Raw genomic sequence first — 14,963 nt, forward strand, 5'->3', positions numbered from 1 at the left:
GCAGAATTCGTATTATTCTATACTTAGTCATAACTTGCTTTTCTCACTCAACATTACATCACAGACCTTGTCACTTGTTACTTTAAAAATTGTCCCAACTCCCGTGATTGTGGCAGCATGGCTGTCCCCAGAATGGCTTGGCTCCTGGGCGCTGTGTGTGTTAACTGTTCTTCTAGCTCTGTTCTCAGCGTCCGTGGGGCAGGCACCTTCAGGTCTCCCGTGCCTGTCCAGCAAGCACCCCTTATATGAACACCCGGCAACGGCCTGGGCCAGGGGCTGGCTGGAGGCTGGTACCACCGTCCTGCCTGGTGGATGTGCCCCTGCGTGGGATCCCGGGGTTGGCACGGATTATGAGGCATGGGACGGGCAGAGGCGTGGGGCACCGGCTGACCGCACGCTCTGCCGGCAGGATCCCTTTCTTCAAGTTCTGCCACCAGTGCGGCCGCTCCATCGGGGTGCGCCTCTCACCCTGCACCCGCTGTTACGGCATCCTGACCTGCAGCAAGTTCTGCAAGACCAGAGCCTGGAACGAGTTTCACAAGCGGGACTGTGGTGCCGCCCTGACCATGAGTATGTGTCCCTGAGGGCGACCAGGATCCCTTCCGACTCAGGCCTGCGGGAGGGAGCGAGGGCGCCGAGCCAGCCTGGCCACTGTCCCCTGGGAGAGGGCGCCCTGGTCCCCACAGACGTGGGACGTGGTACCAGGGGGCTTTCTGCTGCACATCTGGGGGCTCTCTGCTGGACACCTGGGGGCTCTCTGCCAGATACCTGGGGCTCTCTGCTCCACACCTGGGGGCACTCTGATGTACACCCGGGGAGCTCTCTGCTGGACACCTGGGGGGTCTCTGCTGGACACCCGGGGACTCTCTGCTGGACACCTGGGGAGCTCTCTGCTGGACAGCTGGGGGGTCTCTGCTGGACACCTGGGGGCTCTCTGTTGGACCTAGGGGGGTCTCTCCTCCACACCTGGGTGGATTCTCTTCTGCACACTGGGAGGGTCCTCTGTGCTGGACGCTTACAACCCCAGACCACAGAACCCTGCTTCTGAATGGTGGCTCCAGGGCCCAACCCATTGAACAATTAATTACAGCTAACACTTAGCACTTGCTACACAGCTAGCCCCGTTTGAGCATTCACAGGACATACCTGGCCCAGGAGATAGACACCCCTCACCTCATTCAACAGAATGGAGAGCAGAAGCACGGACTGTGGAGCAAGCCAGGCTGGAGGGGACTTAGGGCTCCAGGGTCCAAGCTCCTAATGGGCTAGCCGGCTGGTCCTCTCTGGGGTCACACCTCTGTCCACCCTGAAGTCTGTGCTGGCCGACCTTCCAGGCCTGCACTTCCTCTCCCTGGCTGTTCCTCATCTGGCGTGCCACACAGCTGTGTCCACTGGGTAGAACAGAGTCCTGGGGCCCTGGCCTCCAGCCTGCCTGTCTCCTGCCTGATGGGGCCTTTCCTCTGCTGGGCTCACAGAGCAGATGCCCCTTCTGTCTGCTCAGCAGCTGCACCGAGGCTGTGTCTAAACACTCTCTGCCCGGCACACAAGACCTGGCACCCTCCAGGAGCTTCCAAAGGCTCTGGGCTCCGTGTCCGAGCCTGTGGGTACCTCTGCCCTGGAGCCTGACCTTGAAGGCATCCCCACTCCACACTGTGTGACTACTCGTCAGGAGGAGGTGCTGGGTGCACAAAGGCCAGGACTCGAGGACACTTGCCCCTGCACCTCTGGGGACTGTTGGAACCTGCCCAGGGTCACCCAGCCTCCCCATCCCTCTGTCCCCTGCTCCCAAGAAGCAGCTGGGGCCTGTTGACGTTCCTCCCCCAGGTCCTCAGGCTGCATTCAAGAGGTTGATTCCCTTGCTTGCCTCTCCCACGTGCATCCCTGAGGGTCCCCCCACGCTGGGTGTGTCCCTGGGGTGATGGAGCCTGTGGAAATCACAGAGAGACTGGAGGCCGGGACAGTGATAAGACCAGAGTCCAGGGAAGAAGGGCAGCTGCAGTGGGTCCTGGTGGCTGTCAGGGGTCGTGAGTGGCAGATTCAAATCTGCTTTCGTAGAGATGGCAGAGGGGAGGGTGGCTTTTTGCAGGTCACAGCAGGCCCCAGGGTCAGCGGTCACTCTACCTGATATCCTGGGTCTCCTGTGGAAGATGGGGCTCTGGGGTGGGTGGGTCACGGGGACCGTGTGGGACACTCCTGTAAGCGTGTGGTAGGAGGGCCCTCGACAGATGTGGGGGGCCTGTAGGGGGCAGTTCCTGGAGAGGGACAGTGGCAGCAGGGGTGAGTGTGGGACCCAAGACAACCATAGCATCCGCCATGCCTGCCAGAGAGGAAAGAGTGCCCAGTGGGCGTTTCTTAGTTTAAAAGCTACGCTTGTTAATTGTATAAGATATAGAGAATGTGTGTAACGTACGTATGTGTATATATGTATATAAAGTGTTCCAGTGGTCAAGTGCCCTGGTGGTGCAGTGGTTAAGCACTCTGGTGCTAACCAAAATGTTGGCGGTTTGAACCCACCAGCGGCTCCAAGGGAGGTAAGACCTGGCGATCTGCTTCCGTGAAGACAGCAGCCTCGAAAACCGCATGGGGCAGTTCTACTCCGTCCTATAGGGTCGCTACGAGTCAGAGTCGACTCGACGGCAGTGGGTTTGGTTTTTTGGTTTTTATGTATATGTTGTTGTTGTGTGCCGTTGAGTCGATTATCAGTAATAGTGGCCCTATGGACAGAGTAGACCTGCCCCATAGGGTTCCCAAGGCTGTAATCTTTACAGAAGCAGACTGCAGCATCTTTCTCCCTTGCAGCGGCTGGTGGGTTCGAACCACCGATCTTTCTGTTAGCAGCCGAGCACTTGGCCACTGCGCCACCAGGGCTCCTTTGTGCCATCAGAGACTTCGAATGGTCAAAACACATGGGGATTCTGAGGCTTGGGAGCTATGCCAAGTTGCCCTCTAAAGAGAATCAATTTGCCAGCTGTGTAGGCAGAGCATCCACTTCTCGGCACCGGTATTAACGGGGCGATGGCTAATGCGAGAGTGTGCCGTCTTGGCTTGATTTGCATGCCTTTGGTGAGGGTAAAAATATGTTTATATGTTTATGGTGTTCGTAATTCTTTGGGGTGTAGCCTGTAGATGTCTGTTACTTTCACTCTGCTTGCTGATTTGTAGAAGCTCATTACATAAGGACATGTCACACATTTTTCCTTTCTGAAGTTCTCCCGTTTTGCTCACCTTTTTTGATGCATGGACACGTTCAAAATTCACCTGTTTATCTTTTCGTTTATGATTTCTGCTTTGGGTATCATGGTCAGAAATATCCTTCTCTGTTCAAAAGTTAAATTCGCTCAGGTTTTTATCTAGTCGTTCTGTGGTTTAATTTTTTGACACTTAGTTCCTTAATTTCCTCTGGACTTTACTCTGTCCCTTCAGTTTGTCTTTCTAACTTGATGGCTGCAACTTGATGGATTTCTAAGCACCTGGCAGGGGCTCCACACACCTGCCTTGCCACAGTCTCTGGTCACAGCCATGCCATCATCCTGCCCACCTTGCTAGCTTTCGCTCACAGCCGGCCCACCCCGTTCCTCAGGGGACTTCCCTGTCTCTTCAGAATATACCAGAACCCGGTGCGGCTTACCACCCCCCTCGCGGTTGCCGCAGTGTCTGTGGGGAGGAAGGAAGAGGGAACACAGAGGCCAAGCACCCCACTGAGCACCCACCCGGTACCTGGCTTTGTGCTAGGCACCGTCCATGTGACACACCTCCAGGTATAGGTGAACCCAGGCCTCTGGGAGGTCCTCCAGGCTGTGGCTGTCTCCCTGGACCCTCCCTTCCATGATGCCGTCAACTGAGACATCAGAGTGGAGGCTGCCGCCCCACGGGAGCAGACAGGCCCCCAGACTCTCAGAAACCGCATGGGGCCTTCAGGTGTCCCTTCAGTTACATAGACTGTGCTGTTGCAGTTAAGGTTATCACTGTTGTTAGCTGCCGTCACTTGGCCCCGACTCACGGCGACTCTGCACAATGGTACAAAACGCTGCTCGGTCCTGCACCATCGCCATGATCAGTTTCGGGTCAGACTGCGTGACCCACAGGATTTCCATTGGCTGATTTTCAGAAGTCAATCACCAGGCCTTTCTTCCTAGTCTGTCTTAGTCTGGACGCTCTGCTGAAACCTGTTCAGCATCATAACAACACGAAAGCCTCCACCGACAGGCGGGCGGTGGCTGTGTATGAGCCGCACTGGCCGGGGGTCGAACCTGGGTCTCCTACGTGGAAGGCAGGGATTCTACCGCTGAACACCTATGCCTCATTGTAGCTGAGGGAGCTGGAGGCGGAACTCTGCAGAGCCAGCGACGTCCTCCCTGGGGCATCTGTCCTTGGGGCTTCCAAAGAGGGCCGGCTCCCCGGGGAAAGTTCTAGAGTGACTGTGTGTTGAGACCCCTGAGACCCCCTGCCTCCTTCTTCTGCTCTTTCAGTGCCCGAGGACCTGTACGCGTAAAGTCCAGCTGCTCTAAGCGGATCGGCCCAGTCTACCCAGCTCTCACAGGATGGTTGGGTCAGATTACTCCCGGCCCTCTTGAACATGGAGCTCTGGAACGAGCGGCCTGCGAACACTGTGCTGGTCACTCTGTGTGCTTGCCGTGCTTGGGGCGGGGACTGTGCGGGGCCAGTGTGAGGGACCCGGAGACCATGTGCCCCCCACCCGGTGTCCCTGGGAAGAGCGTCCATGTGCGTGTCCAGTGATTGACCTCGAGGCCTCCCCGGCAGCAACCCTCTGAGCTGGGTTGGTGGGCTGTGGGGGCCGTAGGCCAGTGTGGCTTGAGCCATTTCTGCCCCCGTGGTGCCCTCCATGCTTCCCTCTCCCCAGGCGCCATCTAGGTGAGCTACAGCAGAGGGCATTGATTACCTGCCTTGCCCGCGCCACCCCTGGCCAACTGTACCTGTAGCCCAGATCGCGAACCCTTCTTGCTAGATGGCACTTCTAGACATCTTGTTCTAGGGTCAGCACCCCCCAGATGCCCACCTTGAGGGCCCCTGCACCCGGCCCTGGGCAAAGACTCAGCCAGGGAAGTTTCTGGTGGTCCATGGGTGTCTACTCTTTTTGAGGATGGGTGGAGAGAAGGAAGCCAGTCCCTCAGCCCTTCTTGTCCCCGGGAAGGTGTCTGGCAGCCCAGGGCCTCTGTGGTGGCCACCTCTCTGGGTGGGTAAGGTGGGCAGTGCACCAGCCACCCCAACGGAGGCATGCCAAGTCCCCATTCCTGCTCCCTCAGGAGGTGATCGGGGCCACGAGGTCTCAGGAAGTGGCTGGGGGGACGGGGCCTCAGGAGGCAGCCAGGGGCACGGGGTCTCAGGAAGCGGCCAGGACATTAAGTCCCACTTCTCAGAGGAGGAAACAGGCTCAGAGAGGGCAGGTCTTTGCCTGGGGTCACACACAGATGGGGGGGTGGGGGGGGTGGGGGAGGGTGGGTGTGAGCCTTTGCTCAGACCAGCTTGCAGCCCGGCTGCCCTGAGCCTCACATTGGCTGCTCAGCAGGTCCTAGAGCTGGGGCAGGAGGGGTCTGAGCTTACGTACCCACCCAAATCACAACGGGTTTGCTGAAAGCACAAATAGTCCCCCCTTCCCCCTTCTGAGCTCAGAGGGGCAGCCACCTGTGCCTGAAGGTCAGGGCTCACAGATCCCTGGGTCCTGGGACCCGAAGTTGGCCTCAGTGCCCTCCTCAGGCACATAGTGCCTGACCCATACCTGGGGTCCACCCCTTCTCTAGGTGGGCACCTCTGGCTGGTGAGGGGACAGCAGCTCCTCTCAGCTCTCAGCCCCCGACTGTGCAGTCCAGGTAGGGCTCCGGTTGGGCCAGTCGGAGTCAATGTCAGGGGCCAGGCAGCTGGACCAGGACCTTGCTGTGGCCGTGGGGACCCGGGCTTAAGAAGGGTGTCTTGGGTCATGGTGATGGAGGGCGCCAGTACCCCCACCCCTCCAAGGCTGAACACCAGGCGCTGTGAGGTGGGGTGCGCAGGGACAGCCCCAGACCAAGGACTTCCTAGTTGTCCCAGAAAGACGTGAGCCTAAGCAAGGGTGCACATGAGCTGTTGTTCTTGACCATTTACTGTCAACCTAGGTGCCAGGAAGGGGACAGAGGGAGGGAGCTTTGGGGTGTGGCTCTGGGGGGCATCCTGTGGCTTGTGAGTGGTCCTGGTAGTTCCCCACGTGCCCAGGTTGCTGTTACCCTGCCCTGGCCAGCGATGAGGAGGGACAGCCAGTCTGACAGAGGCTAAGGAGATGAGTGGGGAGCGAAGGAGACAACACGCCACCCCTGAAATGGAGCTGAGGAAGAGGGAGGGGCAGGCAGGGGGAGGAGGAGCAGAGGGAGCAGAGGAGGGGACTGCAGGGGGGACACAGAGGATGTGAGGATGCAGCGGCCAGCCCACTGGTGGTCTGAGGCACCTGGCAGTAGGGGGAGTGCTCCTTTCCCCCGAGAATCATGACCTGACAGCTGACACGAGGCCCCAAGATGTCCCACGTCTGGGGACTCAGCCCCTGGGCCCTTTCCACAGGGCCCTCGCAGACATCACCTCACACATGGGCCTGTGCGACCCGGGTCAGGATGGGCCTGGTGGTCTCAGTGTGGCCCCTGCCCCAGAGTTGCCTTACCAGGGCACTTTGCAGACCCCACACCAGGCCCCAAAGTGCCCACCGCTGTCCTCTGGGTGTGGCCACCCTGGCCCCACCATACCTGTCTGGAAGTAGGCTCCCCCGCCTGCCTTGTGCCTGGCCTGGCCCCCACCCAGATGTGGTCCTGGTGCAGATGCCCTGGTGTGGGTGGGGTCCCTGCAGCCCCCAGGGAGGCCCCACCCCCAGGAGACAGCACCCAGGCTGGCTCCCTCCCCTTCTGGGTGGGCCCTTCCAGTGTATAAAGCTGCCTCGGGTCATCATGCGTGGGCTCCACACCCACTTGTGAATGGGGGCTCTCCCTGAGACTTGAGGTTGGAGAGGCCTGAGCTGAGCCCCCAGTAGCTCTGGTGTGGGGGCAGTGCAGGACCTATGTGCTGGGGGCCGCTGGGGCCAGGGCAGCTGGGCAGAGCAGTGGGGGGCCAGGTCAGAGGTGATGGGGGAGGGGCTGGTGACATTGTGGGGCCTTGAGGGCCCTCAGGCGGAAGGGCTGGAGGTCTGGCACTGAGGGTAGAGTGTTCGCCCTTGAACAAGCTCATTCTGGTGGGGATACTGAGAATCCTGGGGGAGTGAGGGCAAAGTGGGGATGGTCAGGACAACAGTGACCAGCAAGGGGTGCAGCAGCCCAGGCAGCAGTCTGGGCGGGGGTCCAGGTGGGGATCCAGGGGAGGCCCAGGGAGGTAGGAGAGGGGTCCAGGGCATCCTTGAAGCAGAGCCAGCAGGCTCCCCACCAGATGGCAGGTGTGAGATGAAGGGGCTTGAGGGGCTAGAAAGACAGGGAGGAGGAGCGGGGCAGAGCTGCGGCTTCTGGCCCCTGATGTGGGGTGGCATGAGGACTGAGCTGCTGGAGGACATGGCACAGTAGTAACTGCGAGTGGCCTGGGGAGGCGGCAGACCTGGGGACGGACAGGTTGTTCTGGAAACCCTCGTGACGATGCTTGGAGAGAAGCACCACGTGTGACGCGGGGGTCAGGGGACTTGATGACCAGCTTCTGGGCTTTGCTGTGTGGAGGTCCCTGGGCCTGGGTGGAAGGTGTCCCTGGGTGGAGCAATGGCCAGAGATGGCCTTGTCAACCCTCCACTGAGGAACTCTGGAGGCACAGGGAAGGGCGGGGTGACAGAAGGGCTGTGTGCTAGTCCTGCTTCGAGCTGAGAATCTCTGAGATGTGAATGGAGTCGGATCCACCTGCCAGGGAGGGAACATCAGCTGGGTGCACCTGGACGCACCTGGGCACACCTGGGGGCAAGAATTCTGGCATCAGTTTTCTCAGGGAAATAGACAAAATCACCTGCAGAGAGTGAGAGGAGGGCACTTGAGGAGGAAGGAAGGTGGGCTAGGCAGCGAGAAGTGAGGGGTGCTTGCCTACAGCACCTAGGGCCCAAGGCCACAGGCAGGTGTGTGTGTGTGTGTGTGTGTGTGTAATCTCAGAGTCTGTTGAGGGCTGGGTTTAGCTGGGGGGGTACAGCTCAGTCAGGTGTTCAAGTGTTCGTTTGCTGAGGGTGGGTCTCAGTCTAGCCGGCCCCTTGGGTTCATGAATGTGCCTCACTCCCCATGTCCCTGCAGCCCTCGCTCTTGTCTTCTCTGCCCCTCGGTGGCCCGCAGGGTCCTCTTTGACTGGATCCAGCACCTGTTCCTGAGGCCCTCAGCTTTGGAGAAGGGGCCCTGCGCCGTGGGGCAGACAGGCAGCGTGGAGTCAGTTTCCCTTAAGAGGAGCAGTGAGGCCTGGAGGGGCTGGGGAGGAGGGAGGTGACGGGGAAGGGGCTGGTGGGAGGTGGGTCCAGGCAGGGCTGTAATGTGGGCCATGATGTGGGGTTGCAGGGTACCAAGGGTCGATGGGCCCCTCTCAGACTCGTGGCCTGTGAAAAAAAAAAAAGGGGCTCAAATCCTCAGGGGACAGAGAGGTGGCAGGGTGCAGCACTGGGGTGGACAGGGAGGGAGTGGAACAAGTTGGCATGGAGATGGGGAGGGTACCACCACCCCTCCCCCGGCCCCTCTACTCCCCTCGGTACCTGGACTTTCTCGGGGGAGCAGCCAGGTAACCCTCTGGAGGCTGGGGAAGCTGGGAGTGGAAGAGGGCCAGAGTCCACGGGGACACAGGCAGGGGAGAAGGAGCTAGGGGTGAAGTGGGACAGGTGGTCATTCCGGCCTGGAATGTTGGTGAGGGAGAGAAAGGGCCTGGAACATGAGGGCCTCACGGTTCCGCCCCAAAGTGGGGGGTGCCTGTGCTCTCTTGAGAGGGTAGCAGATGGTGGGTGTGTCCATGGTGGGGACGGGAGAAAGATGCCAATAAGGTAGGTTCAGCTTTCTCCCTGGCCACCTTCAGAGCCTGGGGGGCCGCCTTGTGCCTCCCTCCCTACCACCTTCTCCCCACCCTCTTGCCTGACCTCCCCAGCCCCCTCTTGGCTGTCTTCTTCAAGCAGAGGAAATGAAGTATTTCCCATGCTACCATCGATTCCGATGAGGCAGAGTGGACACTCAGAGCACAGGGCTGCCCTTCTTGATGTTGGCGGGAATCTGTGCTCCTTTCTGGAAGAGACCGCCCTCTCCCTCCCAGCCCCATGTAAGCGTCAAGGCCCTACAAAACCTGGACCCAACTTGGGTGTAATATTGTACATTTTAATAAAAGATCAAAATAGTAAAAGGAGCCCCTAAGCTGCCACCTCATGGACTGAGGGCCCCACCTGCTGGACTGCTCAGACGTCTTGAGCAGAACGCACAAGTCTTACCCCGCTCTGTGATTTTGCTCTCATTTAGGTCTCCCTGTGATATGCACAACTGTTTTCCCTTTTAAGGTTTTCAGAGTCAGAGCCTCACACTGTACGATCCTTTGGAAAGTTTCTTGATGACAAAGCTGAGCATTTTTTTCACATATCTGTTTATTGCTGTTTGGTGTCCACTTCTGTGAATGACCCATATGTGTGCGCGTTGAATCCTTGCCCGTTTTTCTATTGTCTGTTTTTTTACTGATAGTAGAAGTCCTTTCTTAGTCTGGCAGCTCTGCTGAAACCTGTCCACCACAGGTGAACCTGCTGGCATTTAAAAGACTGGTGGCATAGCTTCCAGCACCACAGCAACACGCAAGTCACCACAGTACGGCACACTGACAGACGTGTGACAAATCCAAGCTGCACAGAAGGGACTGGCAAAAAATAAGGCCCCAGGAATTAACAGAATACCAATTGAGATGTTTCAACAAATGGACGAAGCACTGGAAGTGCTCATTCGTCTATGTCAAGAAATTTGGAAGACAGCTACCTGGCCAACCAACTGAAGAGATCCGTATTTATGCCTCTTCCCAAGAAAGGTGATCCAACAGAATGCGGAAATTATTGAATAATATTAATATCACACCCAAGTAAAATTTTGCTGAAGATCCTTCAAAAGCAGTTGCAGCAGAACATTGACAGGGAACTTCCAGAAATTCAAACCGAATTCAGAAGAGGATGTGGAACCAGGGATATCACTGCTGACGTCAGACTGATCTCGGCTGAAAGCAGAGAACGCCAGAAGATGCTTTAGTGACTGTGTTTTATTAACTATGCAAAGGCATTCGACTGTGTGCATCATAACAAATTGTGGATAATATTGCGATGAGTGGAAATTCCAGAACACTTAGTTGTGCTCATGAGGAACCTGTGCATAGATGAAGAGGCAGTTGTTCGGACACAACAAGGGGATACTGTGTGGTTTAAAATCAGGAAAGGTGTGTGTCAGGGTCGTATCCTTTCACCATACTCAATTCAATCTGTATGCTAAGCGAACAATCTGAGAAGCTGGACTATATGAAGAAGAACGTGGCATCAGGATTGGTGGAAGGCTCATTAACAACCTGTGTTATGCAGATGACACAACCTTGCTTGCTGAAAGAGGACTTGAAGCATTTACTGATGAAGACCAAAGACCACAGCCTTCAGTATGGATTGCACCTCAATATAAAGAAAACAAAAATCCTCACAACTGGACCAATGAGCAACATCATGATCAATGGAGAAAAGATCAAAGTCGTCAAGGATTTCATTTTACCTGGATCCACAATCGACGCCCACGGAAGCAGCAGTCAAGAAGTCAGATGACGTATTGCGTTGGGCAAATCTGTGACAAATGGCCCCTTTAAAGTGTTGAAAAGCAAGTCCTCACTCTGAGGACTAGGGTGAGCCTGACCCAAGCCATGGTGTTTTCAATCACCTCATATGCATGCCAAAGCTGGACAGTGAATAAGGAAGAGTGAGGAAGAGTTGATGCCTTTGAATTATGGTGTTGGCAAAGAATATTGACTTTGCCGTGGACTGCCAGAAGAATGCACAAGTCTGTCTTGGAAGAAGTACAGCCAGAATGCTCCTTGGAAGCAAGGATGGCAAGAATTCGTCTCACGTACTTTGGACGTGTTATCAGGGAGGGCTAGTCCCTGGAGAAGGATATCATGCTTGGTAGAGGGTCAGTGAAAAAGATGAAGACCCTCAACAAGATGGATTGACACAGTGGGTGCAACAATGGGCTTAAACATGGCAGTGATTCCGAGGATGGAGTAGGACCAGGCAGTGTTTCGTTCTGTTGTACCTAGGGTCTCTATGAGTTGGAACCGACTCGATGGTACTTGACAACAACAACAAAAGTCCTTTACACCACCCTTTTGTCAGTTTGTCGTGCTGTGGTGGCTTGCGTGTTGCTGTAATGCTGGAAGGTTTGCCACCGGTATTTCAAATACCAGCAGGGTCACCCATGGTGGATAGGTTTCAATGGAGCTTCCAGACTAAGACAGACTAGAAAGGCCTGAGGACCTACTTCCAAAAATTAGCCTATGAAAACCTTATGGATCGAAACAGAACATTGTTGAAGTCCCTTGTTTGGACATGCCATCAACCCAACAACAACAACCTGTTGCCATTGAGTAGATTTTGACTCATAGCAACCATACAGGACAGAGTAGAACTGCCCTGTAGGGTTTTCAAGGAGTGGCTGGTGGATTTGAACTGCTGATCTTTTGGTTGCCACGTGAGCTCTTAAGCACTGCACTAGCAGGGCTTCGACATGTCATCAGGAGGGATCAGTCGCTAGATGTTTGGTGTAGTACTAAGGGCGAGGGAGACCCTCAGTGAGGTGGATTGGCACCGTAGCCGCAGAGATGAACTTGAACACGCTGGTGATGGGGAGGATGAAACGGGATGAAGCAGGACCAGGCAGTGTTTCATTCTGTTCTGTATGGGGTCACCATGAGTTGGAGCTGACGCAATGGCAAATGTCTCCATCCATCCGTCCGTCCGTCCGTCCGTTGTTGTTGTAAGGTTCCATTGAGTCGATACTGATGTAACAGAGTAGCACCCCCCCACAGGGTTTTCTAGGCTTTACGGGGAACCGCTGGTGGCGTAGTGGTTAAGAGCTACAGCTGCTAGCCAAAAGGTCAGCAGTTCAAATCCACCAGGCGCTCCTTGGAACTCTATGGGACAGTTCTACTCTGTCCTGTAGGGTCACCATGAGTCGGAATTGACCCAATGGCAATGGGTTTGGTTTTGGTTTAACCGTTACAGGAGCAGATTGCCAGGTCTTTCTTCAGCAGAGCTGCTAAGTGGTTCAAACTGCTAACCTTTTAGTTAGCAGTCAAGCACTTAACCATTGCACCACCAGGACTCCTTAGCCGTCTATCCGGGAGTCCTGTATGCTCTGTGGCCTGCATTTCATGTGTCTGGTCTCCTTCTTGCAACTTTTCATGTTGACGCCCCTCCTATCCATCTTCTCCGGATGTGCAGCCCTGAGGCCCTAGCTCTCAGCCTCCGTGGTTCCATCTTCTCCAGATGTGCAGCCCTGAGGCCCTGTCAGCCTCCGTGGTTCCATCTTCTCCGGACGTGCAGCCCTGAGGCCCTACCTGTCAGCCTCCGTGGTTCCATCTTCTCCGGACGTGCAGCCCTGAGGCCCTAGCTCTCAGCCTCCGTGGTTCCATCTTCTCCGGATGTGCAGCCCTGAGGCCCTACCTCTCAGCCTCCGTGGTTCCATCTTCTCCGGATGTGCAGCCCTGAGGCCCTACCTCTCAGCCTCCGTGGTTCCATCTTCTCCGGATGTGCAGCCCTGAGGCCCTAGCTCTCAGCCTCCGTGGTTCCATCTTCTCCGGACGTGCAGCCCTGAGGCCCTACCTCTCAGCCTCCGTGGTTCCATCTTCTCCGAATGTGCAGCCCTGAGGCCCTAGCTCTCAGCCTCCGTGGTTCCATCTTCTCCGGATGTGCAGCCCTGAGGCCCTACCTCTCAGCCTCCGTGGTTCCATCTTCTCCTAATGTGCAGCCCTGAGGCCCTAGCTCTCAGCCTCCGTGGTTCCATCTTCTCCGGATGTGAAGCCCTGAGGCCCTACCTGTCAGCCTCCGTGGTCCTCTCCAAGTTTTGAAGTGTTGCTTTCCACACTCTGGTCCTTATTCCAGTTACAGTATTTGTTTTATCTTTTCCACCTGGGTAGCCAACGGTCTGGGGCCATTTATTTTATAGCCTCTTCCCCTAGCCGTTGCATCACTGATCTGCTCTGGTCTGTACGTCTGCCTTTTCCAGGGCGTCATCTAGAGGGGCTCAGTCAGCGTGTGGTCTTGTCACCTGGGGGCTGTGTTCAGGCCGTCAACCTGCAGCAGGGAGGGGGGCTTGCAGCACTTTCTTTTCTATGGGGTGTGTGTGTGTGTCCGTATTGGTCTTCCATGGCTGCCTGTAACAAAATACCAATAAGCAAGTGGCTTATCAGAACAGAAATTTATTGTCTCAGTTCTGGAGGCCAGAAGTCCAAATCAGGGCGTCAGCCACTGGATTCCTTCTGAGGGAGAATCCGTTCCAGGCCTCTCTCCCAGCTCCTGGTGCTCCGGGCGATCCTTGGCTCTCGGTGCCTCCCTTGCCGGGAGGCTGTCTGTCCTCTAACCCTGCTCTTTCATAAGACACAGCTCAGACGAGGTCAGGACCCACCTGCTCCAGTACAACCTCATGTTAACTGGTAACACCTTTGAAGACCTGATTTCCAAACAAGGTCACTTTTTTGGGGAGGTAAATTCAATCCCTAAGTGTTTTATGTCAGCTTCCGCCTCCTGGGAGTCCAGGGCCTGTGCCCCTTCATAGCCTGCTCGCCTGCAGTGAGACCCTCCCCGCCACCTCCTGTGGTGGGGAGGGGGGGCACCAGCGCTTCTTGATGCTTTTTCAAATCTCCTTATTTTTTGTCTTCTTTTTAAAAATAGGCTTCTTCTAACCTTATGGCTCCAATTCCTTTTTTTGTGTGGGGGGGTTTGTTTCTCTTTGATAATTTAAAACATACTCATCTCATTTCCATTCTTCCAGCCCACCTGTTGCCTGAAGTTCCGGGGCTGCCTCTGGGTGGTGGGCTTTGTGGGCACATTGTAAGGTTTTCCTTGGAGATCATCTCCCTGGGACCCCCGCGCTGTCTCAAGCGGTGAAGCCTCTGGATACTTGTGTGTCTGCTCATGCCCGTTGTCACCGGCCGAGGACTGAGTGTACAGGGACCAGTGGTACCATCGAGGATTCCTGTTGCACATGCCAGACCCTCGTGTGGCTCAGTCTGGGGACTTTGAGTCTTCATGGAGACCTTTTTTCCACTCAAAGCCCTGGGCAGGCAGCTCTGCAGGCCTCTCTGCAGGCCAGTGGACAGGGCCCTCTTGCCCTTGGAGGGGGTCTCCCAGGTCACCGGTAGTGTTTCCCCCAGGCCCCTGCCTGACCTCTGTGCACCCATTACCCCAAGCCCCTCTCCCAGCCCCCTGCCTGACCTCTGTGCACCCATTACCCCAAGCCCCTTCCCCCCATTCCACTGGGTCTGCACCCCCCATTGCACCTCAGTCTTGGGGTGGCGGGGGGCTCGCTGCAACCTCAGGGTCCCAGCTCCCTTTTTCTTTTTAGCACAGGGGGTTTGCTCTTCCCGAGCTCAGGTGCACACTGACTTTGAGTATTTGCTGGGTTTTGTTAAGCAGTTCAATGTTTGTAGGGAAAAGGCCATTTCAGCATCTGTGGGAGATTTTCTAAAGGCATTTTCCTCCAGTCCCTCCTAACTCCCACGTCAGGGCGCTTGGTCTGACCCCCACCTTGACGCTCCTCCTGTCAAATCCTGTGTGTTGAGATCTCCCATGACACCTTTGTTGGCTCACCTCTGTGCTCTCCCAGGTGGGGAAGATAAATGGGCTCTGCTAGAAATTTTGGCCCAATGAAGGAAGGAGGGAAGCGTTTAGGGTTATGCTTCACTTTGCGGGGTGAGAGACCTTCTGCCTGTGGGGTATGGGGGTCCTGTCCTTAAGAGGTTCCTGCTGCACAGGGGCGGGCTGCTGGGGCAGTGACTAC

General features: G+C 56.2%; 1 protein-coding gene across 1 annotated transcript in view; it reads left to right on the forward strand.

The window, feature by feature from the left end:
* ANKMY1 (ankyrin repeat and MYND domain containing 1) overlaps nt 1-4,492 on the forward strand; it is a 42,200-nt gene extending 37,708 nt beyond the window's left edge. The window contains exons 17-18 of the mRNA XM_064287380.1: nt 410-570; nt 4,470-4,492. Coding sequence (XP_064143450.1) covers nt 410-570; nt 4,470-4,492 — 184 coding nt within the window. The remainder of the gene's footprint in view (nt 1-409; nt 571-4,469) is intronic.
* The last annotated feature ends 10,471 nt before the right edge of the window (nt 4,493-14,963 follow it).

This window comes from Loxodonta africana, chromosome 6 (assembly GCF_030014295.1).
Source record: "Loxodonta africana isolate mLoxAfr1 chromosome 6, mLoxAfr1.hap2, whole genome shotgun sequence".
In the NCBI taxonomy this organism is placed as follows: Eukaryota; Metazoa; Chordata; class Mammalia; order Proboscidea; family Elephantidae; genus Loxodonta; species Loxodonta africana.